The 17,252-nt window shown below is 40.0% G+C and overlaps 1 protein-coding gene across 1 annotated transcript; it reads left to right on the forward strand.

Moving 5' to 3' along the window:
- The first annotated feature begins 863 nt into the window (after positions 1-863).
- On the forward strand, positions 864-16,238 carry LOC133349221 (protein tyrosine phosphatase type IVA 1-like). The gene is made up of 5 exons (XM_061562529.1): positions 864-1,031; positions 1,646-1,738; positions 2,534-2,664; positions 8,838-8,912; positions 12,428-16,238. Exons 1-5 carry the CDS (start codon positions 927-929, stop codon positions 12,543-12,545), a joined length of 522 nt encoding a protein of 173 aa, XP_061418513.1. The 5' UTR covers positions 864-926; the 3' UTR covers positions 12,546-16,238.
- The last annotated feature ends 1,014 nt before the right edge of the window (positions 16,239-17,252 follow it).

Genomic DNA, 17,252 nt, shown 5'->3' on the forward strand with positions numbered 1-17,252 from the left:
ACTCATGGCAATCCCATTTTTTATTCTAGCATATTTAATGCACTGTATTTAAGCCATAATTTTCTCCGTAGCCCAACTAGCTGCAAATTTGAGATACTCCTTGCTCCAATTGACAGTAAAAGTAACCCCTGCAATAATTGTTGTTATAAATGAACCTATTTTGTTTTATTCTGGCTCGATGGGTGGTTCCCCCCACCCCTCCTCGATGTTCTCCATTGCTGACGACGCTCCTCTTGTCCTGCCCCCCCCCCTCCCCACAGTTCTGTGGCGTTCTTGGTGTCACATTTATGGAGTTTGTGAAGGCACGTGGCGACTACTGCCAGGCGCAGCACGGACTCCTTGCTGACAAGTGAACTTGTGTGGTGGAGAAACTGTACTATTCTATCACCAAACCCCCATAGCCCCCCAGGAGTGTACACGCGAATCTCCGCTCTTCCGAATTGTTTTGCAACTTCTCCGTGTACCAGCGTGTGCAAGAGAAGACCCTCTGCATCACCCCCTCTATAAATCCAGATGGGGTAAACTGTGTTGTGGACTCTACAGTCATTCCCTCCAGTAGAGAGCATTGATTGTGTTTTTTAATATTCATTTATTATTGTTATCATTGTCATCGCATAACACAAATAATAATAATTATTATTATTTATAAATATATTTATTTTAAGGTATTTTTTTTCTCCTCCGTTTTTACGTCCAAGCGGAAGTTGACGAGTGGGAAATCGTGTGGACAATTGAGTGAATTCTCAACATTTGCACAACTTTTGGAGAAAATTAAACTTAAAAGGTTGAATAATATAAAATATATCAATATTAATAATAATAATTAAAAGTAATAATTACAGAGCACAAGTGCAAATAGCAACCTGATAATCGTCATTGCTGCTAATTGTAACTTCAAGTTGCCTCAAGTGAATCCGCTGGAAGAAATGGCACGAATGAATCGCCCAGGGGCCGTGGAAGTTACCTACAAGCACATGCGCTTCCTCATCACCCATAATCCGACCAATGTCACCCTCAACAAGTTCATCGAAGTAAGTACCTTAGGCTGCCGTGCATTACATGGACTTGCTTGAGACTTTAATCCCCGCACTCCCAACGTAATCGTGGCACAAATAGAGAATCTTGGGAGAAATGCCGCGCTCGCCGTACAATGTTGCACGTTTGCCCGATCTGAGCAACAGTGATGCGTGTGTGGGTTTTGTAAAATAAGTAGCATTCTGTGTAAAGTTAATGGTGATTTTAATAGGGACACTGGCCTTTTAATGGAGAAATAAACGTTGCAGTTGCTATCATGTTGCTATAAAATGTTACCAAATTCCCAAAGAGTTTTTTAGTTGATTTGGATGGCACACTGGGTTTAACCCTTGATCGCATAACAAGGTCTAGCACCTCTGATTACAATATTAGCCTATTGATTGATTCATTAACATTCCTTTAAAATCTTGATTTGAAGCTTTCGTGACTGCAGGAATCCATTCTCTTTGGTTCTTTCGGTAAAGTCACGTAGTTCGAAATAAAATAAAACAAATAACAATTTGTTTTATTTTAAGAGGGTTGACTTGGGGCTAAAGTCCCTAATATGATGTGCTTTGGAATGACCCAGCCACATTTAACTAATGTTTTTCTTATTTATTTTCTGTCACAGGAACTTAAGAAATATAATGTGACCACTGTGGTGAGAGTTTGTGAAGTGACCTATGACAAGAGCCCTGTGGAACAGCAAGGCATCAGTGTCTTTGTGAGTGTTTATATACACGGATGGCTTAGTCATAATTCACATAACTTGTATTTTCAGTATAACCTCACTTGCTGATCTTGTACCTGTAAAATAATATCACTTTGTTTTTTGAGGTTCAGCTAGATTTTTCTTTCCATTTACTTGTTCCAAGTTTCCAATGTAATGTTATCAGAGCACACGTATTTTTTGTGATGCCTTGTTTGGGAGTGGCATATTTTTTTATATGCTGTGAAGAAGCGCCATTGCTCCAAACGACACCTTTATATTTTAAAAAGCTTTTTGTTAACAGCACAGTAATGTAGCCCATTACTTGATATTATAAATGAGCACCCAGGAACCATTTTTGGATTTAATTTTGATGCACATACAGGTTACATGTTCCCATTACAGCGAGAGAAAAGCCTAAAACGGTGGCGGGGTGCCAGTGTATGTACGCATATTGAACTTCTTTCGCACCATACATAGCCAACCGTGCTACTCAGAGGTGCAGGGGAAGGACAAATAACTCAACACAAAGCGGTTCTTCAGCAGTGAATTTTCAATTTAGATTAAACAATATTGATCAACGGAGGCATCCTACCATGTGACCTCTGCTGCTATGGTCGCTTTTCTCTTTTCACATGCGTTTAGGCAGAGGGGGGCTACGCTCTGAAGCTTAAATATATATGGTTATTAAAATCTTGATTTAATTTAATTATATTTTGCACATAATGCAGTCTTGAGAGTTTAATGGCACACAATGGTAGAAAAATATTCTGCATTGTGTTCACGATAATAATTTTGTTTCCTTTTTAGGACTGGTCTTTTGACGATGGGGCACCACCATCGAACAAGATTGTTGATGATTGGCTGAACCTGTGCAAGACCAAGTTCCGTGACGAGCCTGACTGTTGCATTGGTGTTCACTGCGTTGCTGGCCTTGGGAGGTAAGGGCCTTTCGCATTGGTCATGGCTAGTTTGTAAATAAAGTCAATATAGTAACCAGGCTACATAGTGGCTTGTGCTGATATCAACATTGGCTTCCTGTTGTGCAGTTTGGCAACAGTGTCACAAAGCACACTGAAGGCATAAAGGTTACATTTGCCAATTGCCTGGTGCTAAATTGTTTCCTGAATGTTTTCCCTGGATCTAAGTGCCACAGGTACTATTTGCTTTTTGGGATGGTAAGTGTACACATTATTATTGTTTGATGCACAGCATGGGCTGTTGTGTGTGTGCAATGTTTCGCTTACAGTATGGGAATTCAGATGATAGTAAATGTGTTCTTTACAGGGACCCAGTTTTAATTATTAGCCATTCACATCATTGCCAGTTGGGTTTTTTGTTTAAAATGGGCAAGGTGTAGAGAACAATGATAAAGTGAGTACTGACTGTGTGTACACCTGCTGTGTCCCCATCACTAGCTTGTGGGCCATGCAGGCCCAATAGCTAATGGCTGACCATGTTTTGCTTCCTAAGATGGTGAGGGTGGTATTTCTGCATTCGAATCACGGCGTATCAATAGCATCCATCGTGCTTTGAACACTTATAATCAAGGCACGCGATTGAATGTGTATCACCTCTCAATGACGGCTGCTCACTTCAGTGAGACATGATCGTCAACAAACCCTTCGCAGGCAAGAAATGTGATTGCTATTGGAGCGAGCACTCATCAACCCAACAAAAAACCGTGTTGGCCCAAACCCTTGATGAAGATGACAGACGTACACAAACACATTAACCAGCTTAAAATTTACATGTGACTACTTTAAAGCCAACTTCTAAGGCATGCAGTGATTCCTGTGGATGATAGGTTGTGTGCTTTGTCTGATAAAGCAGACTGCCTGAAAACACAAGCATCTTGCTTTGAGAGGTGTTGTATATGAGAGCTGAGCAGAGAGCTGCGAAATTAGAAACCACATAACAGCTGCAATTCTAGAGTGGCTAAACTTGACCGGTGTTCACCGCAAGTGGAGAAAGACTCGTGGTTTTAACCCCACCCTCTTCAGTTCTACGTGGATATGTTGGGAGACTTAACATTTTAATTTTTCCATAATCCTTGCTTTGAATGGCAGTTCTTCATATTCAGAACTTGTGTGGAGTGGTCGCCAAACGGTTATTCGCGTGCTATAATTGCTGTGATCCCTGATTAGTCCCCGGTAATGGCTAGCATCAGTGTAGAGTAATATCTAAACCAATCCTGTTGAAGTATAGTCAGACAACCTCTATCTAAAGAACTGTAAATTATTAAGATACATTGTGAGTACCACGTTTTTTTATTATTATTTTTGTTTCAGAAATTACTATACTTTAAAAATAGGTGTAAATTATTTGTAACAGTCAATATGTGCCACCTGGGCTTGTTTGAGAGATGCGTACGCATATTTGTAGTGTTTTGCAAAGAGGAGGGGAAATCTGAACTAGTTGATCAGGATTTTAATCTCTCGTGCAACTGCTTTATCTTATAAGTATAACCCGTAAAAACTAAGTTTTTCACTATAAATCCTTTATATGCGTGGCAGCGAACTTAATATAAAGGATTTAAAAATATATTCGCCTGTGGAGGACGCGGGGATCGATCCCGCGACCTTTGGCATGGGAAGCGAGGGCGCTACCAACTGCGCTACTCCGCCACGGCCTGTGGAGGGGTTACGCTCTGGGCTCTTACACTCTGACGTTCAGCCAAAGCCAAGAATGAGTTCTATTTGAATATATGTAAAATACATTTTTTTTGCCTAAAAAGTGTAAAATTTTGGGAATTTTTTTCACGAACATTAATTGTCTGGCACAACGAGTCTGTGTGGAAAATGTCAGCTCGATTGGATCACGGGAAGTGGGTTAAAAAACGACCGAAAGATTTGCACGGTCGTAAGCAAGCAAGCAAGCACGCAAGCGAACTTAATATAAAGGATTTAAAAATGAATAAAGCTTCCCTCGAAGAGCATGTATTCTTCCTCACATTCTTATTGACCGTAGAATAATACTTCCCGCACTGATCACAGATGACTAATGGAAATAACGATCGACTACCTTGGAAATGGAAAATCATTTGTTAAGTTCCCATTTAACGGGTCATGTGTCAGAGCGTTGGACTTAGATGACACACTCTTTCAGTATTCACTGCCATTTGTTTTTAAACTGTCCCCTGCTAGTCTCATAATGCATACATATAATCATACTGTGCATTGTTCACTGTAATGGGTGATAAATAGTGTTTAATGGACGCATTTGTTTTGCAAGTTTCTTTGAGACCACAATGCTTAGCATGCATAGGTCATTGTGTTTTCCCGTTATGGTCACGTTGACCTGAAAAAGCTTTTTCCCAGAAAGTACCACAGAGGCTCCTCCTGAACTTGTATGTTGCACTTGTAATAGCCACGTAACACATTTATATCGTTTAATGGTTACCTTGTGTATACAATTGCCTACTGCTGGACTTTGATAAATGTGCCCTGCTTTACTGTAATCATACAATACAACTTGCATCTCAAGAAATTGGGCATATTTGTTTCAAAGTGGCAGTTTTGTCATTGGCAGAAGAAAAAAGTAAGTCGTTCAAGCCTGGATTTGAATCGAGTCAGGGAGCCATAGGCATGGGAAACTGTGGAGGGAAGGGAGTTCCAGATGATATGGGCAGCAGAGGGGAAAGAATGAACTCTGACTGAGCTAAGATTGACTAGTTTGACAGAAATCTTATTTTCTGGAGCGTGTAGAGCACATGGAGTGAAATAAACGAGAGATAAGCAGAGGGGCCAGTCCATGGAGGATTTGATAATTGAGTGCGATCTTGAAATGGATCTGAGGTTGGATTGAGAGCCATTAGAGGATTGGGGTTATGCTTTTCTTATTAACGGGTAAAGGTAAGCAGTCTGGCTGCTGCATTTGCATCATCTGAAGTTTGGAGGCGAGGGATTGTGGCAGGTTGTAGGAGAGATTTGCAAGAGTCTAGTTGGGATTGTTTGAGTATCATCGGAAGCTGGGGTAAGGAAAATGGCATATGAGGTCTTGCAGAGTTTCAATGTGGGAAAAGAATGAGAGCTCTGGATCACTGACAACTCTTAAGGTTGTGTACACTCTTTGCCAGTGTATATACAAACAGGTACTAGACCATGCATACGTTGGTAAAATATTTTTGTTAAAATATATTATACTTTCTTTGAGTTATGAGTTTTCCTCTGGAAATTTTTACAATTTTGAGTTTCTGCAGCTGGCAATGGAAATTAATACTGTTGCATGCTTTATATGACTTTGAAACGTTCAGGAACCCCCAGAAATACTGCCACATGGCAAAGTACACCTGCTATTTTGAGGGATACCCCAAAAGTCATGCATCCTGCTTTTTCTTGATTGTTATCATAATGCCACATCTTTCACACCTTATTCGCATAGATAACATTCAATCTCATGGGCTTGTATGAGATCAGATAATTTCTCAGCAAACACGACAATTCCAACAGGCCCTGGAACATATTGGGTGGACTGTTCCTACTACTACCAGCACTGATCTTAAGATTTTAATCTCTTCAGCCCATGGAAGAATGTCTTACATGAGAAACGTTTTCAACCGAGTGCTTTACAAGATGCTGTTAATATATTTATGTGGTACCAATGAATCGTTTTACTGGGATTTAATTGTAGCCCTGCTTCAAAGTCGGTACTATTGCTTAAACTTGGATGGGGATTATAGTAAGAAATAGGAAAATGTTTGACTTTCCAAATATATCTAAAATATGGTGTTCGTTTAATAAAAGAGAGAAAATTAGGCATTATTTTGGAGATCCTTAATGATATCTATCAAATTTTTTTTACACACACTGCCATCCACCAAATGATGACATTTACGCTTCTGATGGACAAACATGCCAGCGTACCAATTCAATTACAAGCAGATCACCCCACACCCTATGTGACTGCACAAAGCACCCTGATGAAAGCCTAGCAACGCAGTGTCATGGCACTCGTTGGAATGCACAGGGATCCCATTTAATTTGACCCTGAAAATTGGCAAAGGGAGTTTGTGACTGCCAACTTGTAATGCGATTATTCATGAACTGTGAGTCTACGTTTAGCTTGGTAGTTAGTATGATTACAAGAATAGTACATATAGTTTTAAAATATCCACTGCTCTTCACATGTCTAAAGGGCAACATATACTGCACATACGTGTTTTATAATGTAGCATATATGATGGTAACTGAATTTGGCAACATTTTTACATTTGAACATTCCTTTCCAAGCATCTTGATTATTTTATTTTTGGCAATTAAAAGAATTACAGTCGCTTAAAATGCATTTTCGCCTGTCATTTCAACTTCATCATGTCAAGTCAGCATGTCGCCCTGCATAAATTAATTTGGAGTGGCGCACTCACTTTTGTCGGTGGTCTTGAGCCAGTAATGGCAATTCAACATTATCATAGCTAGGGGCCAGTCACTCCGTAGGACAACCATTGTTGACTTTCCATGAAGTGGTAATAATATGATTAACCCCGGAGGGATTATCCTAGGCGTCTGCTGCTTACCACTACTTGATGTTTTACACCTTTCTGATTTGTAAGTTGAGCGGTACAATCACGGCATCATCTGGTCCAATTTTTGGGAATGTTGCAATGAAAATGGGGCTTAAAGTTACTCATTTTCTATTTCTCCATTTGATATAAATATACTGCCACCCTGCTGATGACTCAGGTATCAAACCAATCGAGGTTTTGCTTTGTCTAAAGAAATCCTGCTGTAAAACTTTGGTTCGGAAGGCTCATTGGTCATTGAATTTAAGTACGAAATCGATGACGTATCTTTGCAATGAAACAAATATCTTCCCTGCTATTACCCACTTAGAGACATTCCATATTTATTTATGCATAAACACTTGCTTTGATGCTTCATCATTTGAAAGAGTGAGCCCTTCATATTCATACCAGGTGAACCCAATAGGTTTGAACTAATATCACTAATTAATATCCCACAAAGAACACTCATGAATCATCCATGTTGATTTGTATTCTGTGGTGCATACCTTTTTTAAAAGCGTCAGATTGAAAATTTGTCCAAACATGCATCAGGCATTGCTTGTATTTATAACACTTTATTATTATTATTTCGAGATTGCATCTGCCAACAAGCCTCGTCTTGATGTTTTAACAAGCCTTGGCCCCTTGGACTGTGGGAAATGGTTTGAGGCAATTCTTCTGACATCAAATATGCGCTCAGAATGTTTTGATGTACACCTGGATCGTCTCTAGCTTTTGACTGGCTTGTGATAGATTCAGATGTACCCCATGTGATTGTGTGAAACTTAGTTTAACCTGAATATGGGCACAAGAGCACAATGTCGTATCTTTAAAGGTCATGGTTTTATGTTTCGGGGGCAAAAAGAGGTTAAGATACAAATGTGTGGTCTTCCTAATTTGTATTAATCCACATGTAATGCATTTTTATTTTTTACACATTGGATTCCCACAAGTGTTGTTTCAATAGCAGCATTTTTAAAATGTAACTTTATTTTGTTTAACATAGCAAAACACTTAGACAGCTGTACACAAGCATGAACCAAATGAAAGTGGTGAAGGTTGTGAAGTATTTTTTAAATGAAGTTTAATCGAAGCATTACATATTATTCGTTTTATCAAGAAATACATTTCTGTGAATGTAAGTTCCTGTGAATGTGCATGCACTTGCTTTTCGCTGGCTTGAGGCCAATTGCTGTATACCGGCATAAAAACTGCATTCCCCATCTCCCCAGCTGGGAAAGTTTTGCTCCAACTCGCCCCAACTTGGTCACCGCTCAGTCCTTACAATGCATAAATACTCATCAACACTCCATTTCATTAACCAGTTTAAATTGATTTAGCAGTTTTTATATTCAGACGCTCCGGCGAGATGTGAAACTGGCCTGCGGTGTGTGCATGTTATTTAGTGTCTTGGTAAAACTATCGCTTTCTTACCATGAGATGTCCTGAGGGAATGAACCTCGTCGTTTGATAGATAAAAAGAAAGAAAAAAATGGTGATAGGTAGTGTTCAGTGGCATTGGCTGTGAAGATTTTGCCCTTGTGATAACCCTGTGCACAGACCTTTTTTCTGAATTGTGGTTTGACACTTTCAATGTCGTTGGTTGCTCAGGGCTCCTGTGCTCGTGGCCCTTGCCCTCATCGAGAGTGGGATGAAGTATGAGGATGCGGTGCAGTTCATCAGACAGTGAGTATCCTTCCCCACGAAACCCCGCTTACTCCCCATATCGACGTTCCTATTAATTATTTTCTCATTTTCCTGGGCGGGTGACGCTGTGACAAACAAAGGACTCGATTCACAATTGGAATGCCCACGAGTTCAAATTCCGGTCAGGGTTGATTCAGTCCATCCCGCCTCTGGGGTCGGTAAATGAGGTACCATGCTGTGAGAAGTCAACAGTGGTCATCCAGTCGTGAAGACTGGGCCCATCATGGTAATGAGGGGTTTCCACGCCTGCCTCGGCTGCCATTGGATATGAACACCACCCAACGCTCTTATGAATGAGCATGGAGAGACTTTGACTTTTTGTTTTAGGATTATAGCATCGATTGTTTATGCACAAGCAATGTGTAATGCTTTATTCAGTCTCCTGTTCTATGCAATGCTGAAAGATACAACTCAAAATAATCAAATTGTTATTTTAGGTAAATCATTAGACTGTTGTGTTCCAGGCAGTTTGAAGCATAAAAAGTTTTTGAATCACAGTACGGTGTTCTGTTATGTATGTTGGTTTTATCTGTCGGTATGATGACGATTCTGAATGGACTGATCTCTTGATTCCACATTGTGCCTTGCGTCACTCCCACTTTATGTGATGCTCGGTTCTAGTGCTGCAGTCGCATCGTGGTGTAGATTTTGAAACGAAGCGTCGGAGTGACACTGCCGTAACGTCACCCGTGGTATTATTGTGAGCCCGGCCGAAAGTTAAAACCTGGACATAGAGCCTGGATATGTTTCTACAAGATAAATTATATGTATGTGTAGGTTTGTGCCTTTTAATGCTGTTATTCATGGCGATGAGCCAACAGATTAAGTGCTATTTGTCAGCAAGTAAAGCCGGCTGGTTTGAACCCTTATCTTTTGTATGTACAGTTGTAATTAATCACCGTGTTGATCACATTAAATGATTATTTGTGATGTGGCTGGTACACGTAATTAATTAATCATCATTTTTCTGTTCTGTTAAACCTAGAAGCCGATGAACTATCGTTCTTTAGACTTGTAAAAATAATCTTAAAACGAGAGGTGCACATGAGTACATTTTGTATGAGTTGAAGTCAAATGAGAGGATTTGTGTAGGAATTGAAGGTTTTTTTGTAGATGCACTAGAACAAGAAGTACCTGAATAGATAGGCCATCGAAATCACACAAAGGATCCGGTCTCGTTGCAATTGAATAAGGGCTGTTTTGATGTTCATTGAACTCATTCATGTTGGTGTAATTTTCTCAGGGGCACATACTGTGCTTTTGGTTACTCCACACCCATGTGAAACAAGATTCATTGCTGTAAAAGGCTTGAACCACCACCTGTGGCGTTGCGTTGTCTAGTTTGTATGAAGGTACACAGGAAGTATAACATATCCTTTTTCCCCACAGCAGTAAGCCTTTTACTAGATGTGTTAAATAATGGATAATTGTTTTAACCTGCTCGAGTAGCTCGTTATACATGCTCGTGGCAATTGTTGTTTATGGACTTTTGTCAGTGTAAGAGTAGCGTGAATGCATCGTGTATCTCGTGTGGCGCAATGGTGAAACAGTTTGCAGTTGAAAGGGTGTAAGTTGAAATCCTAGTTGGGGTCGAGGGCTATGATTAATTTAGGGTCGATAAAATGTATACCATTATATTGGAAGGGACCAGTACATGAGAGCATTTACCCTTGCTATAGGAATGTGGAATATCCATCGCTGGGGCTCAAGGCCACCAATGGAGATGAGCACTACCACCCTACATGTACTGGTTTTGACAAGGAGACACTAACAAGGCAGCTGCAGGAAGGCTTGGGACATCTCTCTTGGGGTCTTGAATGAGTTGCTTTAGTTTGGCTGATTCAGGATGAATGCCTTTTGCGAGGGTTTGGAAGGGCTTACCAGACATGGCATGTGCAACTTGATGTCAGTTATTTAATTGCTTATTTACACATTAACTGCTTGGGGGCTCTTAACTGGATGGTTGTTTTTTTTGCCTTCGATTTAATTTAAAACTTATTTTGGGGGTAGGACTGTGGTTGCAGACGAGAAACATAAATGTACGTGTATGTAGCCAGTGTCTTTTTATAGCCAGACCCAAAGTTAGTAGTTTCCCCTTCGGGGTGAGACAAACGCTCAGTGTGCGTTTTAATACAATTCTACCTTGTAGCTTCTAAATTATAACTTCCTCCTCTATCTTTGCCATTTACGTGACAACCTTTTCGCTGCTGGCGGTTGCAGTAGGCAGTCGTACCTGTTTTTATTGCACAATTTGGAAATGTCAAAAAAAAAACTGCTGTGTACTGCATAATTAAGTGTAGGTAAAGGATATTTCCCATACGTACAGCACCTTATTGTGCTGTTAATATTATGGCTACGCAGCCTGCATGTGTCATCCATTTTTGCAACAATACTTAAGCTGTACCGAAGTAAAGTATACCAACCGATTCCAGTGAACTTAAATAAAGCATTAATGGGGCTGTTGTGGTTATCGTAAGATAGTCTAATCGCTCTTTGAGTTTCTCTATTGGTGAGCAGTTTGCAATTGGTGGATCAAGGTCAGCGAGTCGGTGTATGCGACTTAGGCTTTTTTTATTTTCAGTCAAGCCTGACTAACACCGTTTAATTGAAAATCAAGTTGCGTAAACAATGAACTGCTCTGCCTTAACAGCAGCTAATGTTGGCAATAAAGCATGCTTAGCCTGTAACCCAACTGCTTGAGTGGCAGCGCAGGGGACAGCATTGCGTGCCTGCCTTCAAATAATCAACATGTCAGCATTAGCTACGCACAACTGTAGCTCTTCACACTTGATGAAGATGGGTTTCTATTAGCAATAATGCCTTAAAATTTAGTCAAGGGGCACCTCTTTTGGTGTTCCTGCGTGAGTTGTAGAAACTCCATATTTCTATGGTGCAGATCTAATTATCTACAGGACCCAACCATTGGTGACTTCCCACAGATTCGTTTTTTTATCACCTGTGAAGACATGACGAGCTAAGAGTTTATATCCCCAAGTGGGATGTGGACTTTCTTAGTACCTTCTGATAGTGAATCTAACTGTCATGCATAACTCTGTCCTCTACTGTTTGTATAATTCCACTGTAGGTCGGGGTGGAAAGATAACATGCATTTGTCAATTAATATTAATATCGTTTTAAGCTAACAATATGGGCATTGCACATATAGTTGTACGTAATCCATTGCGGCAACTGGAGTTGCTACCATTTGACACAATTTTAAAGTGAATTGTTTCTTGCAAATAATTGAGTCCCTGAAATCAGAATTAATCTATTTTATAATGATTCATTTCACCGTTAATATCTGTTAACTAAGGAGAAAGGCTCACCGAGTCTCACTGCTTTTTTAAGGAGGGTTCCTGTTTTGGGATATTTGGAAATGAAATGAAAGCGGTGGCTGAAGATTAGCATCCATGAGAGAGATCACCTGCCCAATGGGGATCACAGCTTGGTGGGCAACTAACAATGCGATGTCCTTGTGCACCTCTGTCTCCTAGGAAACGCCGCGGAGCCATTAACAGCAAGCAGCTGATCTATCTGGAGAAGTACCGACCCAAGATGAAACTGCGCTTCAAGGAAACAAATGGCCACAAGAACAACTGCTGCATCCAGTAAAACGAAGCCTCTTGGCCGAGGGACCTGTTTTGGATGAAGAGAAACCAATTCCGCGCATCTTTTACTCGGGGACAGGTTAACTTGGACTGCTTAGGACCACCTATTCCACCGCTGGCACCATGAGCCCCCCCCCCCACGCTCAATGCCGAAGTTTCCAACACACACTCTGGTTGTTATGGAGGCTGAGAATGGGAAGGAGTATTTTCCATCTCGTTCTCCCAGTGGCTTCGCTCGGGGGTTGTTAGTGGTGGCTTAAGCTCACCGTCAAATGGCCTTTTCTTTTTTCCTCCACCCCCCCAATCGATGTCGGTGGTCCGTTTTACTTGTCGGTTTGCAAGTTGATAATTACATTTTAACTGAATACCAAACAGTCCGAATGCGATTTAAGCCAATTGCTTGGTATAGCCCACATAATTGTGTTTGATTAAATACCTACACAATTAACTTGACATTCAGATTTCGATACCTCATATTCCACATCAAATGAAGCCCTTGGTGTTAACCTGTCCCTTGAGTGCAATTGAACTGATTTGTTTTACACGTAGACTGTCCAGCTGAAGAAATCCTGTGATTAATATTGATTTCGTCGCCAATATGTATTCGTTTAGATATCACCAATGAATGCGTTTTTCGGTCTCCATAGCGGTGTGCTTGGCCCATCTGGGATTGTGGCCAATAGCAATTTACGCTCTAAATTATCTGCATGCCGCAGACATTGATGGCTAGTTATGGGGATTCTATAGCCCCGCTCCAAAATGTTCCAGGGTATTTTCAGCTGGGAAATCCAAGGGGAGTTTTCATTTCCACAGTTTATTGCAAACGAAATCAAAGCTGTAGACTTGAAAGCACATTGTTTCAGTAAATTTTTATTGCCTTAACCTCCTTTGCTCTTCGCCTGTGAATAACATAAGCAGATGTGGGGAACGAAATAGAACTCCCCATGGCTGAGGCATGGGGGTCTGTGATTCAAAAATGCACATTTAAAGCTATGCTAACCATTTACTTGCATTAATTTATTTAACGTTACCTTAATTAATCAGAGTGGTTATATATATTGGCTTTTAAATGTGCATCAAAGCGAACACTTTTAGTTGATTTTAGGCTATATGTAGCTTACGCCATCTAGCTTTGATAATACAGTGGTTTCTGCCATTGTGGCTTAAAGCTTCTCTTTATGGCATGCAAGTGTGTGCTGAGAGTCCATTATGGTTTGATTCACGGTTTAAAATGTCACGCGTGGGTCTTTGTCTATTGCTTGCGTTGCATAAGACCATGTGACTGGCAGAGATAGGAAATGCACACGTCACATGCACCGAGGGAATGGTGCATTTCTGTGTGTCTGCTGAAAGAAAGGTTTTCTTTTGGTCGTACTTCATAGTGCCATTGTTTCATCTTGGTATGGTTGTGTCAATGATTTTTGCAGTAATGATTTTGGACATGAAACAAACGGCCTTAGATACTAAGCAAAACCTTGGCCACTGCAATCTCTACAATTATAACTATAAACTACAAATATGGCCTCTGTTACTTCAGCCAAGTGTAGAAACTGGTTTCATAGCAGTGCGTATGAAGCGGGAATGTTCGATTTAATTTTGCGCATGGGGCATATGAGTACTGAACAGCTATGAAACTAAGTGCAGAAGATCATATTTAAATACGAACAATATCGGAGAGAATTACGTTTGATATGTCCTACACAATGGGATTCATTTTTTTTAACCGATTTTTTTAAATTTACAAAATGATGCGAAACATTATTTTCTGCTGCGTTGCCAGTGGTGCACAAAGCATCAATAACAAACAACAAAAAGACAACACTTTCGTCCATAACACTGCCTTTAAGGGGAAAATATATAGCAGGCAACGTTTCGGGCAATGGGTCTTCTCATATACTCTGAAGGGCCATTGCCTGAAATGTGACCTATGTTATACATACATTCCTCCCGAAACAGTGTTATTGATGAATGTGTTGTAGTGTTGTGATGCTGAAGTCTATTTTTGGGCAAAAACTACATCTCTGGCAGTTCAAACACTGAAGATGTTCAAACTTTTTCCCGCCACCAAATAACTTATTTTGGATTATAAGTAATGTTTTTATTTAAGACACCAGCATGATAAATCTAGGCCGCTTAAGTTCAGTTTTAGCCTTTTTGTATGTTGATGCGGGAAACGGATGCAAATATGCTGCTTCCTCTTGTCTGCCGTCTCAACCCATGTAAGAGTACGAACCGGTTATCAGCAAGCGTACAGCTTTAATGTAACTATGCGGTGGAGAAGCCAGCCGTTTGGGGCTGTACCCGGTTCTGATGTATTCAGAATTTGTTTTTGAACTTTTTTCTTGTTAACAGCGTTGGAAGTGTCACAGTCAAACAAAAAAATATTTCTGTATACGGATTACTCATTGTCACGGGTCGTGTGCAGGTAACCCCTTGTTTGGTATAATTAAACATTTGATTGCTTGAATACCTAATGCAACGTATTCACCTAATTAGATCTATTTGACTAAGGAAGCAAAGTCACTAAGTCCTCGGTTTTGTTGTATGATATGTTTACATTTGATGTCAGTCGTTGCTTAAAACCAAGCTGCTGACACAATCATTTCCCCGATATTGCATTTTAAGCCCTTTTTCAAATGCTTTACAATGAAAGCAATCAAGAGTAAATAATCCACTGGTGCATGTTGAGCGAATTATTTTCACCGCTGAAAATTGAGTGATAGGGGATTACCCGCTTGGGTTAGGGTTAACACGAACCCGACGCCTTTTATTAATCTAAGTACAGTAACATTTAACTTGTGAGTGACCCTTCAACACTGGCTGTCAACAGATTGTACTTTTTGTTTGTGGCCACTTAGCATGCGTTTTAAGAAATGTCTATCGCTGAACACACGAGGTACTTGCCCCCATTTTTAATACATAACAGTTGCTGTGATCACGATGCCGTGAGCACTCTTGTGCAAGTTGAAACCTCGATATGGTACTGCAGACCAATTTCAGCAACCCCCACAGACAATCGTCTTGAGGTGGCAAAGCCTTATTAATTAATGTTACTGCGCTGTGAGGTAGCGTTTTGAGTACCGTAGCAGTAATACAGTGGGTAGGTGTGGTTCAGTTTTTTCGTCATTGTGTATTCCTAAGCAAAAAGGGTTGTTTAATGTCTGAAATGGTTGTGCACCTGAATTTAATAGGGGGTCATGGTTTAAAGTAACTTAGTGTATGCCTGCTTTATAACAAATTGTTTTGTAACTAGACTATTACTTTGACGTTTTGATGCAACAGTGTTTCTGTATTTTATTACGTATTTTTGGTAATAAGTAAATAATACAAGTGTACCTTCTTTGTCATTGCAGGTAAAAAAAAATATTTTGTACAAGAACTTAATAACTTTAAGGCAGTGCTTTTCTAATCAGCCAAACTTTTTTTGCCGACGGACCTGCAGCCTTACACTGTTTAGAAACCAAAATGTTTTTGAGTGAAAATGAACTGGGAATGGTTTTGAGCGGCACATACTTCCAGTTCTGTCTACATTCGAACGACATTGTTGAGTGCAACTCTGGTCTGTGTCCTTAAAGTTGTCGGCTTTTCCCATTTTAAGAACAATGTGAGTGGCAACTGCGCTATCAGAATAAGTGTCAGAATTCATCTGTAACAGGTCAACAAGCCTGTGAAATACAATAAATGTTTTAAATATCAATTCACAAAGATGTGCATGTGCTTAAAAACTTTCAAGGAATTATATCAATATACATCTCAACTAGTTTTTGTTGTGGTAACGTATGGTGTTATGGTTATTAGTCCAAGTTGCTGATCTGCTGTCATCTGCATTGTCCTTTCCTCATAGTCTACCAATGGAATTCACATTTAATGTTGGCACTTTGCATGTATGCAAGTGGATAGTACATTTTTGTTGAGCGAAAGGTCACAAGAGTGCAGTTTTAGCACAGGCATGCCAGGGTCATGTTAGCATGTGCTACCTGAACTATGCTGCCACATTCTTTTAGTGTCCAGTCTATCCCAGAGTATGGATGCATGCGGGTTTGGTTGTTCAGAGCCACTGACTTGCATTGCATCCAATAGCTACTGTGCTTGCTTTGTTTTAAATCACATTCTGGGGTTAATGCCACTGAAAGAATGTGGTCATACGATACTGTCAGCAATGTTCCACTTTTGATTTAAAGCTTTTGTGACTGCAGGGATTCATATTATTGGTTCTTTCGGTAAAGTCACGTAGAAGGGCGATAATGAAATAATATAAATATAAAACAAAAATTATCACGACGTTTCGACTGCAACACAAGCAATCATCATCAGGTGTGATCAGATGTGATGATGATTGCTTGTGTTGCAGTCGAAACGTCGTGAGAATTGTTATTGTTTTATATTTCATATTAGTTTATTATCTCCCTTCTACGTGACTTTACCGAAAGAACCAAGAATATAATGTTCCACTTGTTCTGCTCATGTCAGGAAACATGGAAAATATACATTTATTTTGTGGTTCTGCATATTTAGTATGGTGTGTGAATATACGCCACATGTCAACATGCCCGTTCACTGCAGAATGTTTTATTTTTTCAACCGGGTATCATTTGTTGTTAATATCCCAGTTCAGTTTCCCCAGGATCCACATGCATTAATAATAGCTGTTCCATTTCATTTCTGACCAATTTGTAAATTACAAGAAAACGTTCAACTGCCACAAGTGGGG

This window comes from Lethenteron reissneri, chromosome 29 (assembly GCF_015708825.2).
Source record: "Lethenteron reissneri isolate LAM-NWPU_2019-01 chromosome 29, ASM1570882v1, whole genome shotgun sequence".
Lineage (NCBI taxonomy): Eukaryota > Metazoa > Chordata > Hyperoartia > Petromyzontiformes > Petromyzontidae > Lethenteron > Lethenteron reissneri.

What these genes read in the sequence shown, in the direction of transcription:
- LOC133349221 (XM_061562529.1), top strand. Translation starts at nt 927, where the DNA reads ATGGCACGAATGAATCGCCCAGGGGCCGTGGAAGTTACCTACAAGCAC. An exon ending in CCCTCAACAAGTTCATCGAA is followed by an intron (nt 1,032 to 1,645) that starts GTAAGTACCTTA and finishes TTTCTGTCACAG; the next exon opens with GAACTTAAGAAATATAATGT. An exon ending in TGCGTTGCTGGCCTTGGGAG is followed by an intron (nt 2,665 to 8,837) that starts GTAAGGGCCTTT and finishes TTGGTTGCTCAG; the next exon opens with GGCTCCTGTGCTCGTGGCCC.